This window comes from Mauremys reevesii, linkage group 15, assembly GCF_016161935.1.
Source record: "Mauremys reevesii isolate NIE-2019 linkage group 15, ASM1616193v1, whole genome shotgun sequence".
Lineage (NCBI taxonomy): Eukaryota > Metazoa > Chordata > Testudines > Geoemydidae > Mauremys > Mauremys reevesii.
In genome coordinates this window covers 16419810-16443003 of record NC_052637.1, presented here as the reverse complement: position 1 = coordinate 16443003, position 23194 = coordinate 16419810, and the positions used below count along the sequence as shown (strand labels likewise).

The window sequence follows — 23194 nt, the reverse complement described above, 5'->3', positions numbered from 1 at the left end:
ATCAGCAGGAGAAGCAGCTTGTGCTGCCATGGCAACCTGTCAGGGGAGATTAGGGGGGGACAGTTGGGGAGCTAAGAGGGGGGTGAGACACAGAGAGGTGGGGATATGAAGGCAGGGAAGATCCAGAGACATGGGGACAGGCTGAGAGATCAGAGAGAGAAGGTCGGGGTAGGTAGGTAGGTAGAATAAAGCTGTTGGAGGAAGTCAGGTCTCACTCAATACTGTGCATTTCGAGAAGGGAAGTTTTAGTTTCTTGGAATTTTTTCCCCAAATTTCATTGAAAAATTTGCCCTCCAGGGAGCAAAAAGAGGGGAGAGGAAAGCGGCTCACCCACACCCTACCAAGATCTCACCTTTCCAAGCAGCAACAACCATTCTCCTCCCACAGGAATATTCTGCAGACTTTCCCACTCCAGCCAATTCCTTGGGTACACTTTAGATAGCTCTTGTGGTGACAGACACACAGAGGGAGCATGGCGGGGTGGGGAGGGAAGTGGGGGGGGAGTGGGACTCCTGGCTCCCATCCTCACCCACCAGGCCCCACTCCCCTCCCAGAATCAAGGATAGAACCCAGGAATCCTGGCTCCCAGCCCCGATCCAACCCACCATACCCCCCTCCCCTCACAGAACCAGGGATAGAACCCAGGTATCCTGACTCCCAGCTCCCACTGCTCTAACCCACCAGACCCCACTCCTCTCCTAAAGGCAGTGAGGGCTCCGTGAAGAAGGCACTGGAAGAGAGGAGGCGGGTGTGAGGGATGGAGTGAGCAGGGATGAGTGTGCCAGAGGCAAAGTAACTCCGAGTGCCCCAGGAAACCAGAGAGTGGGCGTGCAAGAGACGACGGGCTGAGCACCGGGTGCACAAAAAGCCAGTGAGTGTGCAACAAGTCAGGAGTACATGGAGTGGAGTGAGTGTGAACACACAAGAGCCAGCAAAGGCAGATCTGAGTGTGTGAAACACACAGCACAGGGGAGTGTGAGGGGCAGGGGGAGTGTGCTAGAGGCAGCACAGGGGAGTGAGAGAGGAGCAGGGTGAACGTGCCAGGGGCAGCACAGGGCAGTGTGTGAGGGGCAGGATGAGCTTGTGAGAGACACAGCACATGGAAGCATGCATCTTTCAGTGTCTCCCCTCCAGCCATTTGCCTCCTCAGTGCAGGCCCCCCCCCACCACACACACACTTCTGGAATGCTGCCTCCTCCTCTCATTGCCCATTCCCTGGTGCCCCCCCAGGCCCACCTCCCCCCAGATGGTACCTGCTCACCTTGCTGTTGGTACCCCCTGTCCGGTTCTGTACCCCCGATATCCCACGTGCCCAGCCCAGTGCCCCTGAGCTCACCTTGATGTTGGTGCCCCCCGTGCCCAGCTCTGTTGGTGTCCCCCTTGTATCCCAGCCCCCCGTGCTGGTGGTGCCCCCCATGCTCAGCCCTGGGCCCCCTATCGGTGCCCCCAGTGCCCAGCCCCATGGCCAACCCCATTGGTGTCCCCCTTATCCCCCAGGTCCCTGTGCTGTCAGTACCCCTCCCTGTCGGTGCCCCCCATTTGGTGCTCTGTGTCCAGCCCTGTTGGTGCCCCCTATGCCCAGCCCCCCGTGTCAGTCCTGCACCCCCCATACCCCGCCCTGTGCCCCTGACATTGGCCCAGCCCCGAACCCCCCATACCCAGCCCTGTGCCCCCCCACCGGTGCCCCCACGCCCAGCCCCCCATGCCCAGCCCCGTGCCTCCCGCGGGTGCGCTCTTTGCCCAGACCCGCACCCCTGCCGGTGCTCCGCGCCCCCAGCCGGTGCCCCCCACTGGTGCCGAGCCTCGCGCCCCCCACAGAGCCCCCCGCACCTTGCTGTCGTGGTGGATGAGGCGCAGCTCGTGGTCCGGCAGGATGTCCCGGCGTCGGTTCACGTCCTCCAGCGCCATGCGCACGGCGGGCAGACAGGCCTGGCCCCCCGGCCAGCCGCCGCTCATGGGGAAGAGCGCCCCGATGTGCACCGCCCGCCTGCCTGCGGCCAGCGGCCAGCTCGTCAGCAGCAGCAGCGGCAGCAGCGCGGCGGGGCGCATGGCCGGGCCGGGCCGGGCCGCGCAGGGCTGGGGCGCGCGGGGGGCGGCGGCGGCGGCCCGGGGCCCGGCCATGGCGCGCGGCTCTGCGACGGCTGGGGGACCGGCCGGGAGGGAGCGAGGGGCGGGGATGCGGTGATGCAGGGAGGGGAGGAGCGAGGAGGGGAGTGGGTGGAGCGAGGAGGAGGAGGGGAGAGATGGAGGAAGGGGATGCTGGGAGTGGAGGAAGGATGGAGGAAGGGAAGGGAGCGGAGGGGAGAGATGGAGGGGAAGGGGAGGGATGCTGGGAGTGGAGGGGGAGAGATGGAGGGGGAGTAGCGATGGAAGTGGAAGGGGAAGGATGGAGGGGAGGAGGGAGAGGATTCAGGGATGCAGGTATGGGAGGGGGAAGGATGGAGGGGTGGGGGAGGAGCAAAGGGCCGGAAGAATGGAGGGATGCAGGAATGGGAGGGGATGAGGAGGGAAGGGAGAAGATTGAGGGAGGGAAGGGGAAGGATGGAGGGGGAAGGATGAGAGTGAGAAGGGGAGGAGCGAGGGGAGGAAAGGATACAGCGATGGGAGGAAGAGGGATGGAGGGGAGGGGATGGGAGAGGAGGGAGAGGGAAGGATGAGAGTGGGCAAGGGGAGGGATGTGGCAGAGGAATGGGGAAGGGAGGAGAGGAAAGGATGGAGGAAGGGGGTGGAGAGAGGGAGGAGGATGAGAGTGGATAGGGATGCGGAGAGGAGTGGGGAAGGAGGGGAGGGAAGGATGGAGGGATACAGTGAGGGAAAGGGAGGAGCAAGGGGAGGGGAGGGGAAGGATGAAGGGGATGCAGGGATGGGAGGGGAGAGAAGGGAGAAGATTGAGGGAGGGAAGGGGAAGGATGGAGGGGAAGGATGATAATAGGCAGGGGAGGAGCGAGGGGAGGGAAGGATACAGGGATAGGAGGGGAGGGGAAGAGGGAGGAGGAAGAGGGAGAGAGGGGAGGGAGAAGGATGAGAGTGGGCAAGGGGATGTGGGGGAGTGGGGAAAGGAGGGAAGGATGGAGGATGCAGGGATGGGAGGGGAGGGGAGAAGGAAGGATGAGAGGGGAGGAGAGGGATGGAGGGAGGTGCTGGGAGGGGGAAAGATGCAAGGGTGGGAAGGGAGGGTAGAGGGAAGAGGAGAAAGATGGAGGGGAGGAGTAAGGGAGGGCAGAGAGTGGAGGATGGTAGGATGGGGGTGTGGTGAAAAGCAACGGGAGTAGGAGTGGAGCAGAGGGGTTGGTGCGGGAGGTTGTGTTGTGGGGGGAGGAGTGGAGGACGCGGTTGGGGGGGAGAGGCAGGGAGGGGGTTAGTGGGGGAGGAGTGGGGAAGGGGGCTGTGTGGAGGGGCAGGGCAGAGGTTCCCTCCCACCATGCACTGGCATTTGGCTGCATTCACACCCAGTGGGGCCATAGACCCTGTGGGATCCCCTCATGGGAGGGGGGGGAGGGACAGTGAGGGGACACCTCCCCAAATCAACATGCTCTAAGAGCAGCATCCTTCCCCCTCCCACTCTTAGCCCAGGTAACAACCCACAGCTGCGCTCGGATGGACGCCAGCGGGGGGATGCTTGGCGGGAGGCAGAACTTGGGTTGTGGTGTTCCCCAAAGACACATGGCAGGAGCTCCCCGGGTATAGGTGAGGGAAGCTCCCCTGGGGAGCAGGTGAGGGGCAGGGGGCATGCACATGGCAGAGTGCTGGGCTCTACTCGTCTCCCAGGGGCATAGGGGCCATGGCCTCTTGGAGCAGCAGGGGGTGCTCTCCACCCAGGCTTCACCCACCCCCCTTCCTGCAGCCTCAGCTGGACCAGAGGACAGGTGGGTGGCTAGACAGAGGGAGGAATAGCTAGCTAGAGAAATGGATGGGGGGAGAGAGCGAGATGGATGGGAGGGTGGATAGATGCTAGAAAAATGGATGGAGAGAGACAGCTAAATGGATGCGAGGGATGGATAAAGAAATATGGATGGATGGAGACAGGAGAATGAATGGGTGAACAGGTAGAGGGACGGACAGCTAGGGAAATGGATGGGTCAAGAGATGACTGGAAGGCCGGATGGATGCAGGGATGAGCAGGTGGCTAGAGATATGGGGATGGACCGACCAGTGGACAGATAAATTGACAGACAGATAGACAGCAATAAACAGAGTGAGGGATGGGTGGATGGATGGATGAAAGGATAACGGGATGGGATGGAGGGATGTAGGTGGGCACCTGGATGCAGATAACAGGGATACATGGATAACTGGGAAAATGACTAAGGAAATAGAGAGAGAGATGGGGTATACAGGAATAGATAGATAGATAGATAGATAGATAGATAGGAATTCAGCCTTTGCCCAGCTCCACCTGCCCTCACCCAGGCAGCAATGTGGGGGGGGGAGGTGCCAGGCCCCGCGCCAGCCTCGCCATATGTGGACATCTGCCATACACAGATGGGGCTGAAGCTAGCCGTAGCCAGGCCCCTTGGCAAAGATTGGCACCATAGTTTCTATCTCCCAGTTCCTGGACTTCACTGCCCATCCCCAGAGGGCTGGTACAAGTCAGGACATGCAGGGTCTGCAGGAGAACCTCCCCTACCCCAAGGGGCATTCAGAGTGACCAGGATAAAAGGCAAATGAACATCCTGAGGTTGGGGCCCTGTCGTGCCAGGCACTTCCCAGACACGTAGTGCTCCGTGATGCACTTGGAGTCATTCCCTGCCCTGTAGAGCCCATTTACAGATGGGGAAACTGAAGTACGGGCAGGGGAAGTCACTTTCTCTCATGTGGGGCCTGTAGCACCGCTGAAAATGGAACCAAGGTGTCCTGAGCCCCAGCCCGGTGGCTGATGCCCTCGAGCTGGCTGCCAGACTCTGGGACAGAGGCGTTTGGCTGCAGGTTTCAGGCGAAACTCAGCATCACCCTGGTGGATCAGCTGGCTGGGCCGTTAGGACAAGGTGGGAGAAGGGAATTGGGGCTCATCCTCTCCCAACTCAGCAGCATGGTACTGGCTACAGGATGGCCTCAGGAGTTCACCCCCGTGCCCGCACAATGAGCGCAGGGGGAGGAGCCAGTTGGCTCTGGAACCTGAGGGGGTCACCGATCTCTCTGGGGCGCTGGGAGGTGGAGGGCCCAGCCCCTGGTCCTGTGGCTGGCTGGGGGAACCAAGGAGGGTAAATGCCCCGGAGTGACCCATGCCAGGCTCAAATCCCCAGGGTGCCTGGCATGGGCAGCAGGGGAGCTGCTCATGGGGCCAAAGGGCATGGCTGAGAATGGGCAGAGCTCAGCACCCGCCCCGGGGGGGAAGGGGAGACAGAGGGAGGGGACCTCCCGAGAGCCACTCACCTGTGGAGATCGGGCGTCGCACTGTGGGGGAAGGAGAGAGGGGCTGAGACTGATGGGAGGGGGGAGATGCCCCAGGCACCCACCCCAACCCCAGAGATAGCCCAGAGGATCCAGCCCCTCCCATAGCCCTGCCCCAGAGACACCGCCCATGGACTCTGGCCCACCCCATGGACCCTGCCCCACACACCCTTCCACACACAGACCCCACTCACATGGATCCTGGCCCACCCCATGGACCCTGCCCTACATACCCCTCACCCCTGAGACTCTCACACGTGGACCCTGCCACACCCCCTGGACCTTGCCCCACACACCCCTCACCCCAGAGACTACAAGACACTGACCCTGGCCCACCCCACCGACCCTGCCCCACACACCCCTCATCCCAGAGACCCCACACACAGATTCTGCCACACTCCACGGACTCAGCCCCACACATCCCTCATACCAGAGACCCCCACACATGGACCCTGGCCACCCCATGTATCCTGCCTCACACAGAGCTATCCCCAGAGACCCCCACACCAGGACCCTGGCCCACCCCATGGACCCTGCCCCACACACCCTTCCATACACAGACCCCACTCACATGGACCCTGGCCCATTCCATGGACCCTGCCCTACATACCCCTCACCCCAGAGAACCCCACACACAGAGCCTGTCCTACAAACCCCTCTCCCCAGAGACTCTCACACGTGGACCCTGCCACACCCCCTGGACCTTGCCTCACACACCCCTCACCCCAGAGACTACAACACACTGACCCTGGCCCACCCCACCGAACCTGCCCCTCACACCTCACTCCGCAGAGACCCACACACACAGACCCTGCCTCACATACTCCTCTCCTCACAGACCTCCACACATGGACCCTGCCCCATACACCCCTCATCCCAGAGACTACAACACACTGACCCTGGCCCGCCCCACAGATCCTGCCCCACACACCCCTCATCCCAGAGACCCCACACACGGATTCTGCCACACTCCATGGACTCAGCCCCACACATCCCTCATACCAGGGACCCCCCCACACACACAGATCCTGGCCACCCCATGTACCCTGTCTCACACAGAGCTATCCCCAGAGACCCCCACACCAAGACCCTGGCCCACTCCACGGGGCCCTGCCCCGCACACCCCACACCCCAGAATTCCACACACACAGACCTTGGCCCACCCCAAGGACCAGGCCTTCCCCACACACCCTCATTCCAAAGACACCCCCCCACAGATGCTGGCCCACCCCATGGACCTGCCCCACACATCCCTGTTCCCAGAGACCCACACACACGGACCCTGGTCCACCCCACAGATCCTGCCCCTTACACCCCACTTCCCAGAGACCCACACACATGGACCCTGCCTCATATAACCCTCCAGGGCCGCCCGGGGGGGGGGCAAGTGGGGCAATTTGCCCCAGGCCCTGGGCCCCGCAGGGGCCCCCATGAGAATATAGCATTCTATAGTATTGCAACTTTTTGTTATGGAAAGGGCCCCCAAAATTGCTTTTCCCCAGGCCCCCTGAATGCTCTGAGTAGCCCTGTACCCCTCTCCCCACAGACCCCCACACATGGACCCTGCCCCACACACAGCTGTCCCCAGAGACCCACACACATGGATTCTGGCCCACCCCACGGACCCTGCCCCACACACCCTTCATCCGAGACCCCCACACACGGACCCTGGCCCACCCCAGGGACCTTGCCCCTCACACAGCTCTCCCCAGAGACCCCCCCACAGACCCTGACCCACCCCAAAGACCCTGCCCCACAGACCCCTCATCCCAGAGACCCACACACACAGACCCTGGCCCACTCCATTGACCCTGCCCCATGCACCTCTGTCCCCACAGACCCACACACATGGCCTCTGACTCACCCCAAAGACCCTGCCCCCAGAGCCAATCGGAGGGGGGGCCAGGAGGGCCATTTGGCCTGGGCCTCAAGTGTAGACACTTGTTAATTTTTTGGCATTTGATGAGTTTCATAACTTATTTTTATGCACATCCCTATCGGACCAAAATGTGACACACTCTCAGCTTAGAGCTGCAAATTTAAGCAAATAAGAGATGTGATTTGGTAAAAGACATAATTTTTTTGTTAACTGATATAGATTTTGTCATATTAAAGAGTTAAAATGTTCAATAAATATTGATAAAAATATATCAGTCCTAATGGCACAAGATTAGACCGTGATGAACGTGTCCTCTCAGATCAGCTGATTATATAAACAAACCACTACTAGTGGCTGGTGCTGGATCAAGTGTGTGTTAAAAAGGTAGAGAATTGTTACATTTTAGTGTCTTTATAGTTTTACATATAGTTGACTAAGGAATTATTTATGTGTGAGAATTCCTCATTATTATTTTCATATTGTAGCTAAAAGAGGTGACTGGTTGGTTGACTGAGCCCTAGCTCGGTAGCTTGGCCATCATCATAGGCTGTTGTTGTGTATAGGCCCAGATTCAAGGTGAACATTTTTGAGGACAAACTTGTATAGTGCGTTTCATGAGGACACACATTTGAAATTTTTGGACATTATCCCTCTGTCTGTACCTGTGTCTGTGTTTACTATTTCTATGTCATCCCTTTGTCTTCACCTCAGCCTGTTATATTATACCTTGCATGCTTGAGTTTGATTCAGCGATAAGGATAATAACCTGTCTGACTGTTTCATTTTGTGTTCTTCATTAGTATTCCTTCATTTTAAGTCTTTTCAGCATTTGTGTATGTAGGAAGGTAGGGAGTTGCGGAAGATATTGTTACGGCCTAGTTCAGGCAGCTCCGCTTTCTCAGCGCCCAGTTACTATAGGGCACGGCGCGCTAGCCCCAACCGGCCATGACCAGTTGGATTCGCTGTGTGGAAAGCCCCTGGCCCTGGGCCATGGGGGACGGCCCTAGGCGGTCCTGGAGGGTGGAAAGCCCCTTTTGCATTATGCATGAGCTGCTTTGCCATTGTTGATATAAATATAGCTGTGCTTGGTATGCGTGTTTGGACTCCGTACCAGACCGAGCTCCAGGGCGCTGGGTTCCCCACCTCTGTGACAGCAACGCTTGGAGTTCCCGTTGCGGGTGTGTCACTTTACCTTCATTAAAGCCAATTACTCACAGTGTGAGTGTCGGCCTCGTTCTTGCAGAGCACCTTGGGTAGGCCTGAGGCCTCCTTAGAACCTAACAATTGGCGCAGTGAGCAGGGTGCTCTGGGAGACGATGCCGCTTTGGCCAAAGGTAGGGGAAGTAGGGAAGCCGTCGCTGTCCCTACAGCACATATCGGGGTGGCCCCAGACGGAGCGTTGGGGGTCAGTAGCGCGGACTTTGGCAGGCTGGGCTGCTCCGGCCGAATGGCCAGAATTCCAGCAAGTAGCTGGAGTTACGCCCGAGCGGCTGCTCGAAGGGTTGCAGCGGCTGCGGGCGAACCGGCGATCCGGGACGGAGCGGCAGGCAATGGGAGAGCTGGGATGGCTCCTCCTCACTGCCCTCCGGGACCAGAATGAGGAGGTGCTCCGCCTGCAGCGGGCCCTGGAGAGGAAGACAGCTGAGTGCACGGCAATGGCCGAGGCCCACGCTGTGGCCCAGGAGGTCGTTACCTCCCAGGCGGAACGCGCCCAAGAGTTGACAAGACGCTGTGAGGTGTTAGCAAATAAGCGACGCCTCAAGCTTGGGCACCGGCCAGTGACCACAGCGCAGGTCCGGGCGGTAACTGCAGCCCCCTTCTGGGACCCCGCAGCCTGGGACGGTAACATATGGGACTCGTCCTCCTCCTCAGAGGAGGATGAGGAGCCAAAGCTCGCGGTAGCGCAGGCCCGCCCGGTGCAAGAACTACAGGTGGCGGGCGACAAATTGTTGCCACCCATAACCCGAACCTATAAGACCACTGAGTTACAGGAGATTATAAAGACGTTCCGACAAGAACCTGGCGAGAACGTCTTAGGCTGGCTCGTCAGAGTGTGGGACAGCGCTGGGAACACCGTCCTGCTTCTCCAAATGGAGCTGCAGCAGCTGGGGGTCTTGTCCCTGGACTCGCAGGTACATGCGCAACTGTCCAACCCCCCCCCCCCACCCAAAAGGCGAACGGGCAGGACATTGCGTCCCCGTCTTTGTACCACTGGTTAGCGGTGGCAGTAGATGCGGCATATCCATCTGTGGGAGAGCTGGAGGCCCAAGTTTCACCCTGGAAAACCATTGCCGAGGGAGTACGAGCGCTGCGGCAATTGGGGATGGCCTGGGCCGTCGCAACGGGGGGTACGGACGGACACGACGATATGCCGGTAACAAAGTCAACCAAGGCCACTCTATTACGCCTGGCCCCAGATGAACTGAAGCCCTCCCTCCTCGCCGTCGTCATGGCAGCAGACAGGCGAGTCGGAGAGTTGGCTATCACCTTCACACAACTAGAAACTGCCCTGGCAGGGGTACGGCCCCGAGGCGTCCGGGTCACCAAGGGACAGCCGGGGAAGGGCCAGACCGGTGGGGGGCAGGAGAAGGGAGAATTGCGTGTGCCCCGAAAGACGTTGTGGCTAGACCTTTTGCAGGCTGGTGTCCCTCGTGATGATATCAATGCGAAGCCGACAGCAGAATTGTATAAGCGCTGGATGCAGTTGCCTCCCTCTAAGCAAACACCGGGGGTGAAGGGGAGAAGGAGGTGGAGCGCAGCAAGGCTGTCGAGCCCTCCGCCCCGCCAGCTGAGTGGCAGTTGCCACACCCCTACTGAGGGGGTGGCGGGTCCTCCGTTCCGTGCGTGGCAGCAGCGGCGTACAGGAGGGAGGCGGGGGACCAACGCCCCTACGTACCCCTAACGATCCGCTGGCCGAGGGGAGGCGTGCAGCACGTGTTGGCGCTGCTCGATACTGGAGCTGAAGTCACCATCCTGCACTCGGCGCAAACCCATGGCCGCGCAGCCCTGGTGAAGGGCCTCGGAGGAGCTGAAACCCAGGCGTATGAGGTTACCGTCACACTGACCCTGGGGAAGGCGCCCCCATTCCAGGCCACGATCCTAGCCACAGCTATTGGGGAATACATCCTGGGCATAGATGTTCTTCGAGGCCGCTCCATGGATACGCAGTACGGCCTGTTTGCTTTTGGCCATCCCTGGTACGTAAGCGCGGCGCAGGTGCGGGAGGTGCGACTACTGACTATCTTACGAGGCACCCCTCACTGGGAGCCGGTGGTGTTGCCTGCCCCGACCGCTGTGGTCTTCAAGAAGCAGTACCGCCTCCCCAGAGGGGAGGAGGAGATCACTCAAACGATCACTGCCCTGTTGGAAGCCAAGGTTATTAGACCCACCTTGAGCCCCTACAACAGCTCCATCTGGCCAGTGCGGAAACCGGACGGGACGTGGCGAATGACGGTGGACTATAGGGAGCTTAACAAGGTGACTCCCCCATTGACGGCCGTTGTGCCAGACATAGTGACCTTAATAGAGCGCATCGCAGCGGCTGCCCAGCCATGGCACGCCGGCCTGGATCTTGCCAATGCCTTTTTCTCCATTGCCATTGCCCCGAGTAGTCAGGAGCAGTTCGCCTTTTCATGGCAGGCCCGACAATACACCTTTTGTATGTTGCCACAGGGGTGGAAGCACTCCCCAACCATATGCCATCAATTGGTTAGCACTGACCTGGCCCGCGTGCAGTTGCCCCCATCGTCCCGCAGCTATCATTACATCAATGATGTTATGGTCTCAGGCCCCTCCTGAGAGGTGGTGGCCGATGCCCTGCACGCCGTCACAACGGGCCTGGAGACGCGGGGCTGGACCCTGAACCCACAAAAAATACAGGGGCCTGCCCAAACAGTTGTTTTCCTAGGGATCATGTGGGCAGGACCAGAGCGCCAGATCCCCCAGAAAGTCCGGCAAACCGTGCAGGGCTACCCCATGCCCCAGACCAAGAAGGAGTTGCAGGCTTTCCTTGGTCTCCTTGGTTTCTGGCGGGCTTTTATCCCCCACCTCGCCTTTTTGATGCGACCCCCGCAGACCCTCGTACGGAAGGCGGCCCCACGGCACTGGGAGCGCAGCCACCAGACTGCTTTTGATCTGTGTAAAGATGCTTTGCTTACGCATGCCCAGCTCCACGCCTCCCTGCCGGGGGTCCCCTTTGAGCTGGACGTCACCACAGTGGCGGACGTGGCCTCCTGGGGGCTCTGGCAGCTGGTGGGGGGCCAACAGAAAGAGCCTATTGGCTTCTGGTCCCGCCCCCTGAAGGGGGCGGAGCCTGGCTACACCCCTTTGGAGAAACAAATCCTTGCCGTAGTATGGGCATTACAGGATACGGAGCGCGTAACCGGTCCCACGCCGGTGATAGTGCGAACGCCTATACCCCTGGGGCGCTGGGTGCAGGAGGACCGCACCCAGGTACAGACTGGGGTCGCCCAGAGCGCTACCCTCTTTAAATGGAAGCATTACTTGCAGCAGCGCATGCTGCTCGGACAGCCTACGATTTCCACCCCCCACGCTGTGTTATTGGGAGCCGTTACTTTTGAGTACGTGCCCTCTCTCACGGACGAACTGCCCCCTGTGGAGGATCCGGTGCCCCCCTTCCCGGTGGAGGAGGCCCCCCCGGTGGACCAGCTGCCCACCGAGGAGCAGAACTATGCATGGTTCACGGACAGGTCGATGGCTTATACCGCACAAGGGACCCGCCAGTGGAGGGCAATAGCATATGCCCCTTACGCAGACGTTGTGGCTATGGTGTGGGGGACAGCCGGTTCTAGCCAATGGGCTGAACTACGGGCGGCTACCCTGGCCATTGAGGGGTCCCCGCCACGCATGTATCTGTACACCGATAGCTGGGCGCTCTACAAGGGCCTCCACACCTGGGTAACCGCCTGGGAAGCAAAAGGGTGGGAACTGGCCGACCGGCCTTTGTGGGGGGCGGTGCTATGGCAGCAGCTCCTGAGCTACGCCAAATGAGCCCCCCTAGCAGTACGGCACGTAGATGCTCATACAAAGGCCAAAACCACCGAGGCCCATTGGAATGCAGCAGCCGACGAGATGGCCCGCAGTGAGGTCATACAGGTAGCGGAGCGCTACCATGTAGAGGGGAGTCACCGTGGGGCTCGCGCGACTCAATACGCAGCATGGCGTCAGGGCGTCTCATTACCGCTGGCAGCATCCTGCACCGTCCGCGCAAGTTGCCCGGTCTGTTCTCGCGTGGCGCCCCTGGCCCTCCCGGGTCCAACCGGCAGGATCCACCGAGCCACTGGTCCCTGCCAGGACTGGCAGGTGGACTACATAAGGCCATTGCCGCAGGAGCGATGCTGGCAATATGCCCTGACAGCAGTGGACACTTACACTGGACTGCTTTTCGTGCACCCCAGTGCATCCGCGGCAGCGGCCACAACGCTGATCGCCTTGCAGCAGTTATGTTCCCGCTACGGGACCCCGCGCTCGCTACAAAGCAACCAAGGGACCCACTTCATGGCCCAGGCTGTTCGAGCCTGGGCTGCTGACGTTGGAGTCGATTGGCATTACCACCTTCCCTATATGCCGACAGCGAGTGGGCTCATCGAGCGCCTTAACGGACTCCTGAAAGATCAGATTCGCCGCCTTACACCCACCCACACGCTGCGTGGTTGGTCGGGGGTATTAGAGCAAGCCGTCTGGCTGCTGAACAACCGCCTACTGGGCGGGTGCCAGACACCCTTCCAACGATTCACTGTGGCCCCTCAGGTGCCGGCGACTCTGCAGGTGGACCTTAAGCACACACCGGGGGTCGTAGACCCCGTGCAGGGTGTCGTAATGTTGCATGCCCCTCACCCCTGCACTGTGAGGCGGGGCAGATGGCGGCCCCCTAGACCGCCCAGGCGCAGCTCTGGTGTGACCCTCCCTGCCTCTTCTGCATTTTGCCAGTACTCGGGGGCTTACAGAGCTACCCCCCGTACTGGCTGAGCTCAGACCGCTCACTGAACCTCCTCTCGTGTACTAATGTGAGCACGGAGCCGGTGCAATGGGAACAAGGGGAGGCATTGTGTAAACTTGTCCCTTTACCTCCCGCAGGTCTAGAGACGCACACCCCAAGCGATACTGCGTGGCATGTCCTAGCGAGCGTATGGTGGATGGTACCACAACGCGATCCACAAGCCACCGTGGTCCTGGCGGCAGGGGAAGGCTGGGCTCACATCCTGACGGAGGGAGAGGACTACCCCCATATGGTTTCGCTCTCTCACTTATCGCAGCGCTCCTTGTAAGGGGGGGCGCCGTGCTGGGCATCACATCTCCAGTGAATGCTTGGCTGACATTGGTGCAGAGTGCCATGAATGCAACGGCCTTTTGCCTTCCTCACGTATATGCTGTAGGAGCCCTTATGGAAACCTGTTTTGTTGGTGTTTGTGCCGAGCTGGAGGTGCTACAACAGCACTCATGGCTGCATGATATCCCGAGGGATCTGCCGTATAAAGAATTGTATGCTTTAGGTCCTGCCCAGTATTCTTTGGATGCCAGCATGTACTCATTTCGCCTGGCCAATGTGACGGCCGTGAGTACTTGCATGTATTTTGTTAATGCCAAGCATGTGGCCGCTAACCATGCCAACACCGAGTTATCCTGCCGCCATCAGAGCGAAGTTTCCTTTGCATATGGACACATGAAATTACCTGTGGGGTGGTTTTTATTGTGCGGCCGCACTGCCTACACCTATGTTCCCGCCAATAGTTCTGGGGGTCCCTGTGCCATTGGCCGAGTGGCCCCCCTCCTTTTTCCACACCCACCGGGGGCGTGAGCCGCCACAGGTGGGAAAGCATCCCCCTGGACTCTACCTGTAAGGCAGACGTTACCTTGTTTTCGGAACGGGAGGCGGCAGCTCTTACCTTTACCTTGGTTGGCATCCTCGGCCTTGTGGCGCATAATTATCATGCCATAGCTCATCTTGCTTGCACTGTGGCAAAGGCACTTAATTTAACCTCTACCGTCCTTGCGTTGCTAACCCAAGAATTGGGGGAAGTCCGCAGGGGAGTTTTGCTGAACCTCATGGCTGTTGATTATTTGTTGTTGCGACATGGCCACTCCTGTTCCGATTTTACTGGTATGTGTTGTTTTAATATTACAGATGCAGGGGCCACCATCGAAGCCGACTTGGAACGCCTTCGCCACCTGGCGGAGGGCATCCGCCAGCAACAAGACGATTCCTGGCTGTGGTCATGGCTGTCTTCGTTGCACGGTTGGGCCGCACATTTTGTACAAGGCCTTGTTGTGACCCTTTTGTGCCTTTTTGGCTTTGTTTGCTTATATTTGTGTTGCTTATGTGTCCGTAAGTGTTGTTGTGTAGCACGCGGCTTTGTGGGGTCCTCGGGGTCTTTGGAGGCGCTGTAGAAAGCGAGGGGAGGAAATGTAGGAAGGTAGGGAGTTGCGGAAGATATTGTTACGGCCTAGTTCAGGCAGCTCCGCTTTCTCAGCGCCCAGTTACTATAGGGCACGGCGCGCTAGCCCCAACCGGCCATGACCGGTTGGATCCGCTGTGTGGAAAGCCCCTGGCCCTGGGCCATGGGGGACGGCCCTAGGCGGTCCCGGAGGGTGGAAAGCCCCTTTTGCATTATGCATGAGCTGCTTTGCCACTGTTGATATAAATATAGCTGTGCTTTGTATGCGTGTTTGGACTCCGTACCAGGCCAAGCTCCAGGGCGCTGGGTTCCCCGCCTCTGTGACGGCAACGCTTGGAGTCCCTGTTGCGGGTGTGTCACTTTACCTTCATTAAAGCCAATTACTCACAGTGTGAGTGTCGGCCTCGTTCTTGCAGAGCACCTTGGGTAGGCCTGAGGCCTCCTTAGAACCTAACAGTGTACATGTTTACAGTGGAAGATTTCAAGCGTAGATAAGCTACTTACTTAGAGCAGAATATTTCAAGTGTGGATATGCTACATATTGACCAGATAGATCACTATGAAGCAGAAATTTGAAAGTGGTGCAAGCAAGAGACAGCGAAAACAACTGAGTGAAGCAGCAGCTAAGAGCTCAAAGCCAATAACTTCATTTCTCAAACCACTGGAAAACACACCTTACCCAATAAACAATGCTACAGATAATGAAAACTCCACAACTGCAACAAGTGATATTTCAATGCCAATACCTGAACATCAGGACAGTAGTTAAGGAGATGTGCCAACAGTAACAGATGCAGCAGAAGATCCTGTGTACGATCAAGAAACTCAACAGCAACAGGAAGATGTAGATCTTATGCAGCAAGAGCAATTCATGAGTACTACAGGTTTGACTGACTGACATTGGAATTATTGACAAGAGCAATGCTGGCCAAATGCAGTCTTTTCTTCAAATTAGTTGTTTTGAAATTCCAAGTAACATTCCACAAGATGCTGATAATCCCACTTTCCCTACTCATCTGCTGACATTCAAAAACTCTTCCAAATGGTGAGACCTGCACAAGAGACTGGAGTATGGAAAAACAATCTCTGTACTGTGCACCCTGGTTCATTTTGAACAAAAAAAGCTACAAATACATCAGTTCTCTCTGATCAATCAGGATGGAGCATCAAGAGAGGTTGGAGGAAGTTGAAAGACCGAATACCATCACATGAGTGTTCAACGTCACACAAAGAAAATGATGTTGCATAGAAATCAGCCAGTAGGACAGCATCAGCTGAAAGTTCAGTTGAGAATTTACTCCTGACTGAACTCTCTACAGAAACTAATAACTGGAAAAAACTTCCTGAGCACATCCTGAATATCATCCTTTTTCTTTCTGAGCGGGGATTGGCTTTCTTTGGTTCCAGTCAATGTATTCGTGATCGTGCAAATGGAAACTTTCTAGGCATAGTTGAGCTCTTCAGCAAATATGACCCACTTTTATCAGAGCATGTTAAACGTGTGTGAGAATTGCAAGAATCAAAAGCACATGCAAGTCCATTATCTCTCCACACGCATAAAAAACAAGTTTATTGAGCTATGTGGGTCATTTGTACAAACAACAATTCTTGATGAGATTCAAAATGCCAAGTATTTTCAATCTTTGTCGATGCCACTCCAGATTGTTCTCACAGGGAACAGACTACTATAGTTATTCGGTATATTAAGATTGTAGACAGCTCAAAATTTTCAGTTGAAGAAAGGTTTATTTTGTTTGATAATTTCATGAGAAAAACTGGAAAAGAAATTGCTGCTCGAGTACTAGCAATTCTAGAGACTTTAAGTTAGATTTTCAAGTCTGCATTGGTCAAGCCTATGACAATGGATCTAATATGGCTGGGAAGTACAAAGGTGTACAAGCAGTTCTGCTTGAGCATAATTCAAACTGAATTTTCTCCAGCTGTGGAAACCACACACTAAACCTTGTAGGTGTTGACTGTGCTGAATCGTCCAAGGAGACAATTACTTACTTTGGAACTGTTCAGCAAATGTACAGTCTCTTCAGTAGCAGTCCACAAAGGTGGGAAATTCTGAAGCAATATCTTCCTGTTTCACTGCATGGGATGTCCAAAACTAGATGGTCTGCATGGATTGATGGTGTTCAACCAGTTGTGCAGCATTTGAATTTACGAGAAAGGCTTTAAATTATCTTGAATCTTTCAATCTCACTGTACAGGCTCGAACTGAACTTCAATCTATTCAGAAGCACATGTCCAAATTTGAATGCATTCTGATGTCATCTTTGTGGATGAAACCACTTACAATGATCCACCAAACTCATCTGGTAATTGAAGCACACAATGCTACACTTGATGTTGAGAGGGATAACATTGGAAGTCTTATCAATGACATGCAACAGATTTGTGAACAATGGGATGCGATCCTGACTGAATCCAGATTAGTAGCACAGAATATTGGCGTTTCATCTGAGTTCAGCAATTGCGATTTACCTACTGAATGCGATACCGAGCAGCATTATAGGGTCAATGTCTTCCTTGTCATCATTGACTCTTCAATCAGGTCTTACATGTCAATTTGAGTCATTTGTGACTAATTTGTACCCTTTTTGGGTTTCTTTGGCAGTTCAACAGACTGAGTAATGAAGATCTACTTTCTGCAGCTGAACAATTTCAGCAACAGTGCAACGAAGAAATCTCAAAAGATCTTAGTGATGAGGTCATCTTCCTCAAACAAATATATTCCATGAACTTTAAATTGGTTTGCACGCCAAAGGAATTGCTTCAAGAAATTATAGAATATCAGGGTTGGAAGGGACCTCAGGAGGTCTCTAGTTCAACCCCCTGCTCAAAGTAGGACTAATCCTCAGACAGATTTTTGCCCTGGATCCCTCAATGGCTCCCTTAAGGATTGAAGTCACAACCCTGGGTTTAACAGGCCAATGCGCAAACCATGGAGCTATCCCTCCCCTCCTTAGATGGTCTAGGGTGTTTCCTAATATCACAATTGCATTGTGTATTTTTGTCAGTTTACCTGCATCAGTGGCTTCAGGTGAATGCACCTTCAACATGTTGAAGCAGATAAAGAACTATCACCATTCAACTATGGGACAAGAGCATTTGAATGGGCTCACCATGCTTAATATCAACTGTGACATTGCACGAAAGCTAGATTTTTCCTCAACAATTAGTGCATTTGCACAGAAAAAGGCTAGAAAAGCATTTGTTAAATAAAAAAATATTCAAATGATGTCTCACTCTTTTCTTGGTGCCTTATTTTGTTTTCATGTGTCGTCATTTTTTATTTTTATTATGGCTAGGGGCCTCAAAAGCTGGAAGTGGCCTGGGCCTCTCTGGACCTCTGAGAGGGCCTGCCTGCCCCACACACCTCTCTCCCCACAGACCCACAGACACAGACTCTGCCCCACCCCACGGACCCTTCCCCACACATCCCTCTCCCCAGAGACTCCCACATATGGACCCTGCCCCACACACTCCTCTCCCCACAAACCCCCACACATGGACTCTGGGTTACCAAATGGACCCTGCCCTACATACCCCTCACCCCAGAGACCCCCACACACAGACCCTGGCCCACCCCTTGGACCCTGCTCCACACATCCCTCATCCCAGAGACCCACACAGACGGACCTTGCCCCCTCCCCAGCCACGGACCCTGCCCCACTCACCCCAGACATGCCCCTAAGGGGCCCCCTCTGCTCACCTCCCCCCGTGCCCTGACTCACGTTCGCAGACAGGTTTGGGGAAGCTCCAGCGCCCCACCTTGGTGCAGTTGTTGCGGGCGCTACCCACCAGGCGGAAGCCAGGGTTGCAGTGATATTCCACCCAGGTGCCCTCCACAGGAACCCGCTCCATGCCGCGCGGCACCACCTGCCCGTTCTCCAAGCTCAGGTGTATCTTGGGACAGGTCCGCACTGCCGGGGAGGAGGACAGTCAGAGCCAGAGCCCCACCCCCTGAGACACCCCACCCTCAGCCTGGGTTGGAGCCAGCGCCCCCTAGAGAGGAAAGACCCCAGGCCCCATTCCCTACCCCCTGTGCCAGGCAGTCCCCGCCCTGAGGCCGGATGGGAGCCAGCGACCCCTAGAGGGGAAAGGCCCCATGCCCCATTCCCCGCCCCCCTGAGCTAGGCAGTCCCTGCCCTGGGGCCAGATGGGAGACAGCACCCCCTAGAGGGGAAAGGCCCCATGCTCCATTCCCTGCCCCCCTGCAAGCCAGCCAGTCAGTCCCCACCATGGGCCTGGGTTGGACACAGTGCCCCCTGGAGGGGAAAGACCCCATGCCCCATTCCTCACCCCCTCTGAGCCAGCCAATCCCCCTGCCCTGGGGTCAGGCTTCCGGAGCTGGTGCCCCCGAGGGCGGAAAGGCCCTGTGTCCCATCCCCACGGTGGGCGTGGGGGCCGGGGGTGACTCACGGCAGCGGCTGGCATGGCCCATCTCAGTCCAGGTCCCGTTGGGCAGACACTTGCGCACCTTGGGCCCAACGATCTCGCGGTCGGGCCGGCACACATACTCGATCTCATAGTCGAAGGGCAGGAAGCGCACTGTCTGCACCTGGTCCGGGGTGAGGCCCCGGTACCGGATCCCCCCGTCCCGCGGCGGGTGGATGATCTCACAGCCTGGGGGGCGCAGAGCAGGGCACCGTCAGGTGGGGGGGCCTCCGGCTGAGCTGGGGGGACAGGAGTGGGGTGGGTGGGGGAAGAGCAAGTGTGTGTGCAGGGGGAGGCGTCCTCGCGCGTGTGTACTTTTGTTGGGTTCCCCATGCTTGTGTCCATGTGCATCCCCAAGTGAGTGCGAGTGCATGCACATTTATGCACAGAGGAGAGGAGTGCAGAGCTGAGTGTGTCTGCATGCACACGGGGGTACATGCAGGGATATATGTGGGAGTCGGGGGGGGCTCCTTAGGAGCACCGCTGGCATGGGGGGATCCTGGCGTGGATTATGGGGCTTTTGGGGGTGGGATGAGCGGAGAAGCCTGGTGGGTCTGGCCCAGCATGCGAGACTGGAGGGGGAGTGGGTCCCATGTACCTGTCGTGCTGTTGAGTCCCAGCGCCCCAGAGCCAGGATCTGAAATTAGCACCACGCTCAGCAGCAGGAGCAGCATCTGCAGGTGGAGGGGAGAGGCAATGAGAATGGGGATAGGGGATGGGGATACAACCTGTCCCCCACATGATTACACAGAGGGCCAACTGCCACAGGTTACGACAAGGCAAGAACCCAGGAGTCCTGGCTCCCAAAGACCTTACTCTTGCTCTAACCCACTAGACCTCACTGCCCTCCCAGAGCCAGCAGAGAACCCAGGAGTCCTGGCTCCCAGCCCCCCTGCTCTAACCCACTAGATCACACTCCTTCCAGAGCCTGAGGTAAGAACATGAGAACGGCCAGACTGGATCAGACTAATGGTCCATCCAGGAGCAGCTCTAGGCATTTTAGCGCCCCAAGCACAGCAGGCAGGCTGCCTTCGGACCTCCGAAGCCGCAGGACCAGCAGACCCTCCGCAGGCATGCCGCTGAAGGCAGCCTGCCTGCCGCCCTCGCAGCGCCGGCAGAGCGCTCCCCGCGGCTTGCCGCCCCAAGCATGCACTTGGCGTGCTGGGGCCTGGAGCCGCCCTTGGGTCCATCTAGCCCATTATCCTGTCTTCCAACAGTGGCCAATGCCAGGTGCCCCAGAGGGAATGAACAGAACAGGTGATCCATCCCCTGTCACCCATTTCCAGATTCTGGCAAACAGAGGCTAGGGACACCATCCCTGCCCATCCTGGCTAATAGCCATGGATGGACCTATCCTCAATGAACTTATCTAGTTCTTTTTTTAACCTTGTTATAGTCTTGGCCTTCACAACATCCTCTGGCAAAGAGTTCCACAGGTTGACTGTGCATTGTGTGCAGAAATACTCCCTTTTGTTTGTTTTAAATTTGCTGCCTATTTATTCCATGAGGTGACACTAGCTTTTGTGTTATGTGATGGGGTAAATAACACTTCCTTATTTACTTTCTTCACACCCATCATGATTTTACAGATCCCTGTCATATACACCGTATCCACTGGGTCACCCTTGTCCACATGCTTCTTGACCCCCTCAAAGAATTCTAGTAGATTGGTGAGGCATGATTTCCCTTTACAAAAACCATGTTGACTCTTCCCCAACAAGTCATGTTCATCTATGTGTCTGGCAATTCTGTTCTTTACTATCGTTTCAGTCAATTTGCCTGGTACTGAGGTTAGGCTTACTGGCCTGTTATTGCCAGGATCACCTCTGGAGCCTTTCTAAAAGACCACAGCTAGATAGAACTAGGAGTCCTGGCTCCCAGCCCCCCTGCCCCAACCCCTAGACCTCACTCCCAGGGCTTTAAGAAGGTCTGAATGACGCAGTAAGCACCACAGAGGGAAAGACTAAAGATTCTGGGCATAATGGCAGAGTTAGAGAATAAGCCCCCGAACAGCCTGTGAATATCTACACATTCCTAGTCCTCAGTGCCCCCGTGTGGCCATTTGTGATGATCGGAGGGGGGGGGGGTGTTCCTGGTTTTTTCCAATGGTTTGCATGCAGAAGGGGTGGGGCTCAGTTTCCCGGGGTGTTACTGGTTTAATGAGGTGATGGGAGAGGGAGTTTGTTGTTACAGAGGACTTGCAACAGAACTTGGGAACCCAGCCAATGGCCTGGAGAATGGATACCCCAGCGACTGGTGACCTGGTGACCGGGAGGCCCAGCTCAGGAGTCACAGATGGCTCTGGCCAGTGGGAGAACAATGGGCTGTGAAGAGAGGACCCCAGTGACCTGACCAGTGGGTTCCAGCCTGAGGATGGGGAGAGGAGAGGAAGCCCAGGCAACCCTGTTTACCTGGATAGAAGACAATGGACAGAGGTGGGGCTTGGGGGAGGTGATATCAGATGCCTAGCTGGAAAGCTAAGGGGGATTGGGACTGGAGAGAAAGAGCAGGCAGAGCCCACCTGGATGGAGGGAAGACTTGGATGTGCTGTGCTGAGGGAGGCCAGGCCTGAGGGCCTTGAGAGTTTCCTATGCTGTGTTCAGATGCTCAATAAACCCTCCTGTTTTACGCTGGCTGAGAGCCACTTGGTCTAGAGAACAGGGTTGCATTATTTCCTCTGGGAGTGGAGGCCCCAGGAGTCCAGAGCGAGTGGACTCCCTGAGGGGGCCCACGGCGAGAAACAGGCATGCTAAGGCTCAGAGAGGTGCGGTTCCAGGATGCGGAGGGGCTTAACCCCTGAGAGTGGACCCCCCGAGAAGGGCTGTCACACTGAAGGGGGTTCCCCCCAGGGACCGCACGGGACCAAGAGTGGGCACAACCTGTGAATCTGTGACACCATTGCATAGGAATAGCTGCCCCCACTGCTGACCCCCACCCCCTGTGTGCCCATTACAGGGGAAGAGCTGCCTCTGCTCCTAACCTACCATATCCAATCGGTGCCCCTCCTGTCGGTTTGTGAACTGGATCTAGTGGGTGAGACTCGGGATGTCTTAGAGCCAGGACTCCTGGGTTCTAGCTCTGGCTCTTTGGAGGGGAGTGCGGTCTAGTGGTTGGGGGGGTACTTGCTAGAGTACCCCAAATGCCTGTGGCAGTGATAATGTGTGATATGCCCTGTCCCAGCATGAACAGAGACAGCAGTGCCCATAGGGGCTGCTGAGGGTGACTTACACAAAGCGCAGGTCTCGTTCCCTCTCACTGAGGCAGCCGGGAGGGGGACGGACAGACACACACACACACACACACACACACACACACACACAGCAGGACTCATTCTACGGGAGGGACAAACACATGCTGAGTAAATCTCATTGCCTACACACACACACACACACACACACACAGAGTATACGACTCATCTCGTCCAGCAGGGGGCAGCAGGAATTTACACAGACAACCAATGCTAGTAGAGAGCAGGCAGCAGCGTCACTTTCCACACACACACACACACACACACACACACACACGCACGCACGCACGCAGCAGCAGCAGCAGCAGCACTCATCTCGTCCAGCAGGGGGCAGCAGGGACAGACAGACAGACATGCACACCCCAGGACTCATCCCGCCCAGTAGGGAGCAGCAGGGGCAGCCCCGAGCCAGCCCTCCCTGGGGTGGACCTGTGCAGTCCCCATATACCTTGTGGCAGGCGTGTGGTGGGTGGTGCCGGCCTGTTCTCCCTCCTTGCGCAGGGCAGGTCGCTCAACACCGTGGCACCCGCCAACCAGCCCTGAAAGCTGGAAACACAAACACCCCTCTTAGAAATGACCTAGCCTCCTCCCCATCTGCTCCGCCAGCCCCCCAGAAATGGCTTCCCCGACCCCTGCATATCTCACCACATGGCCTTCTTTGGGGTTGGGTGCAAAGTGAGCAATGCAGGTACAATATCCCTGGGGGGAGGATTGTCCTGGGAGCCAGCGGGGAGCCCGGCAGGGGAACCGAGGGGGAACCGGGGAAGCTGGGGGGGTGGGGGGATCCCAGGCTTTTCCCGCCTGAGCCTGTGGAAC

At 56.9% G+C, this 23194-nt stretch overlaps 1 protein-coding gene across 1 annotated transcript in view; it reads right to left on the bottom strand.

The window, feature by feature from the left end:
* GABBR1 (gamma-aminobutyric acid type B receptor subunit 1) overlaps nt 1-22902 on the bottom strand; it is a 48783-nt gene extending 25881 nt beyond the window's left edge. The window contains exons 1-6 of the mRNA XM_039500528.1: nt 22827-22902; nt 19730-19805; nt 19117-19320; nt 18429-18617; nt 5374-5394; nt 1831-1991 (exon numbers count right to left, since the gene is read on the bottom strand). Of these exons, the coding sequence (XP_039356462.1) occupies nt 1831-1991; nt 5374-5394; nt 18429-18617; nt 19117-19320; nt 19730-19805 (651 nt within the window). The 5' untranslated portion in view covers nt 22827-22902. The remainder of the gene's footprint in view (nt 1-1830; nt 1992-5373; nt 5395-18428; nt 18618-19116; nt 19321-19729; nt 19806-22826) is intronic.
* Between the last annotated feature and the right edge of the window lie 292 nt (nt 22903-23194).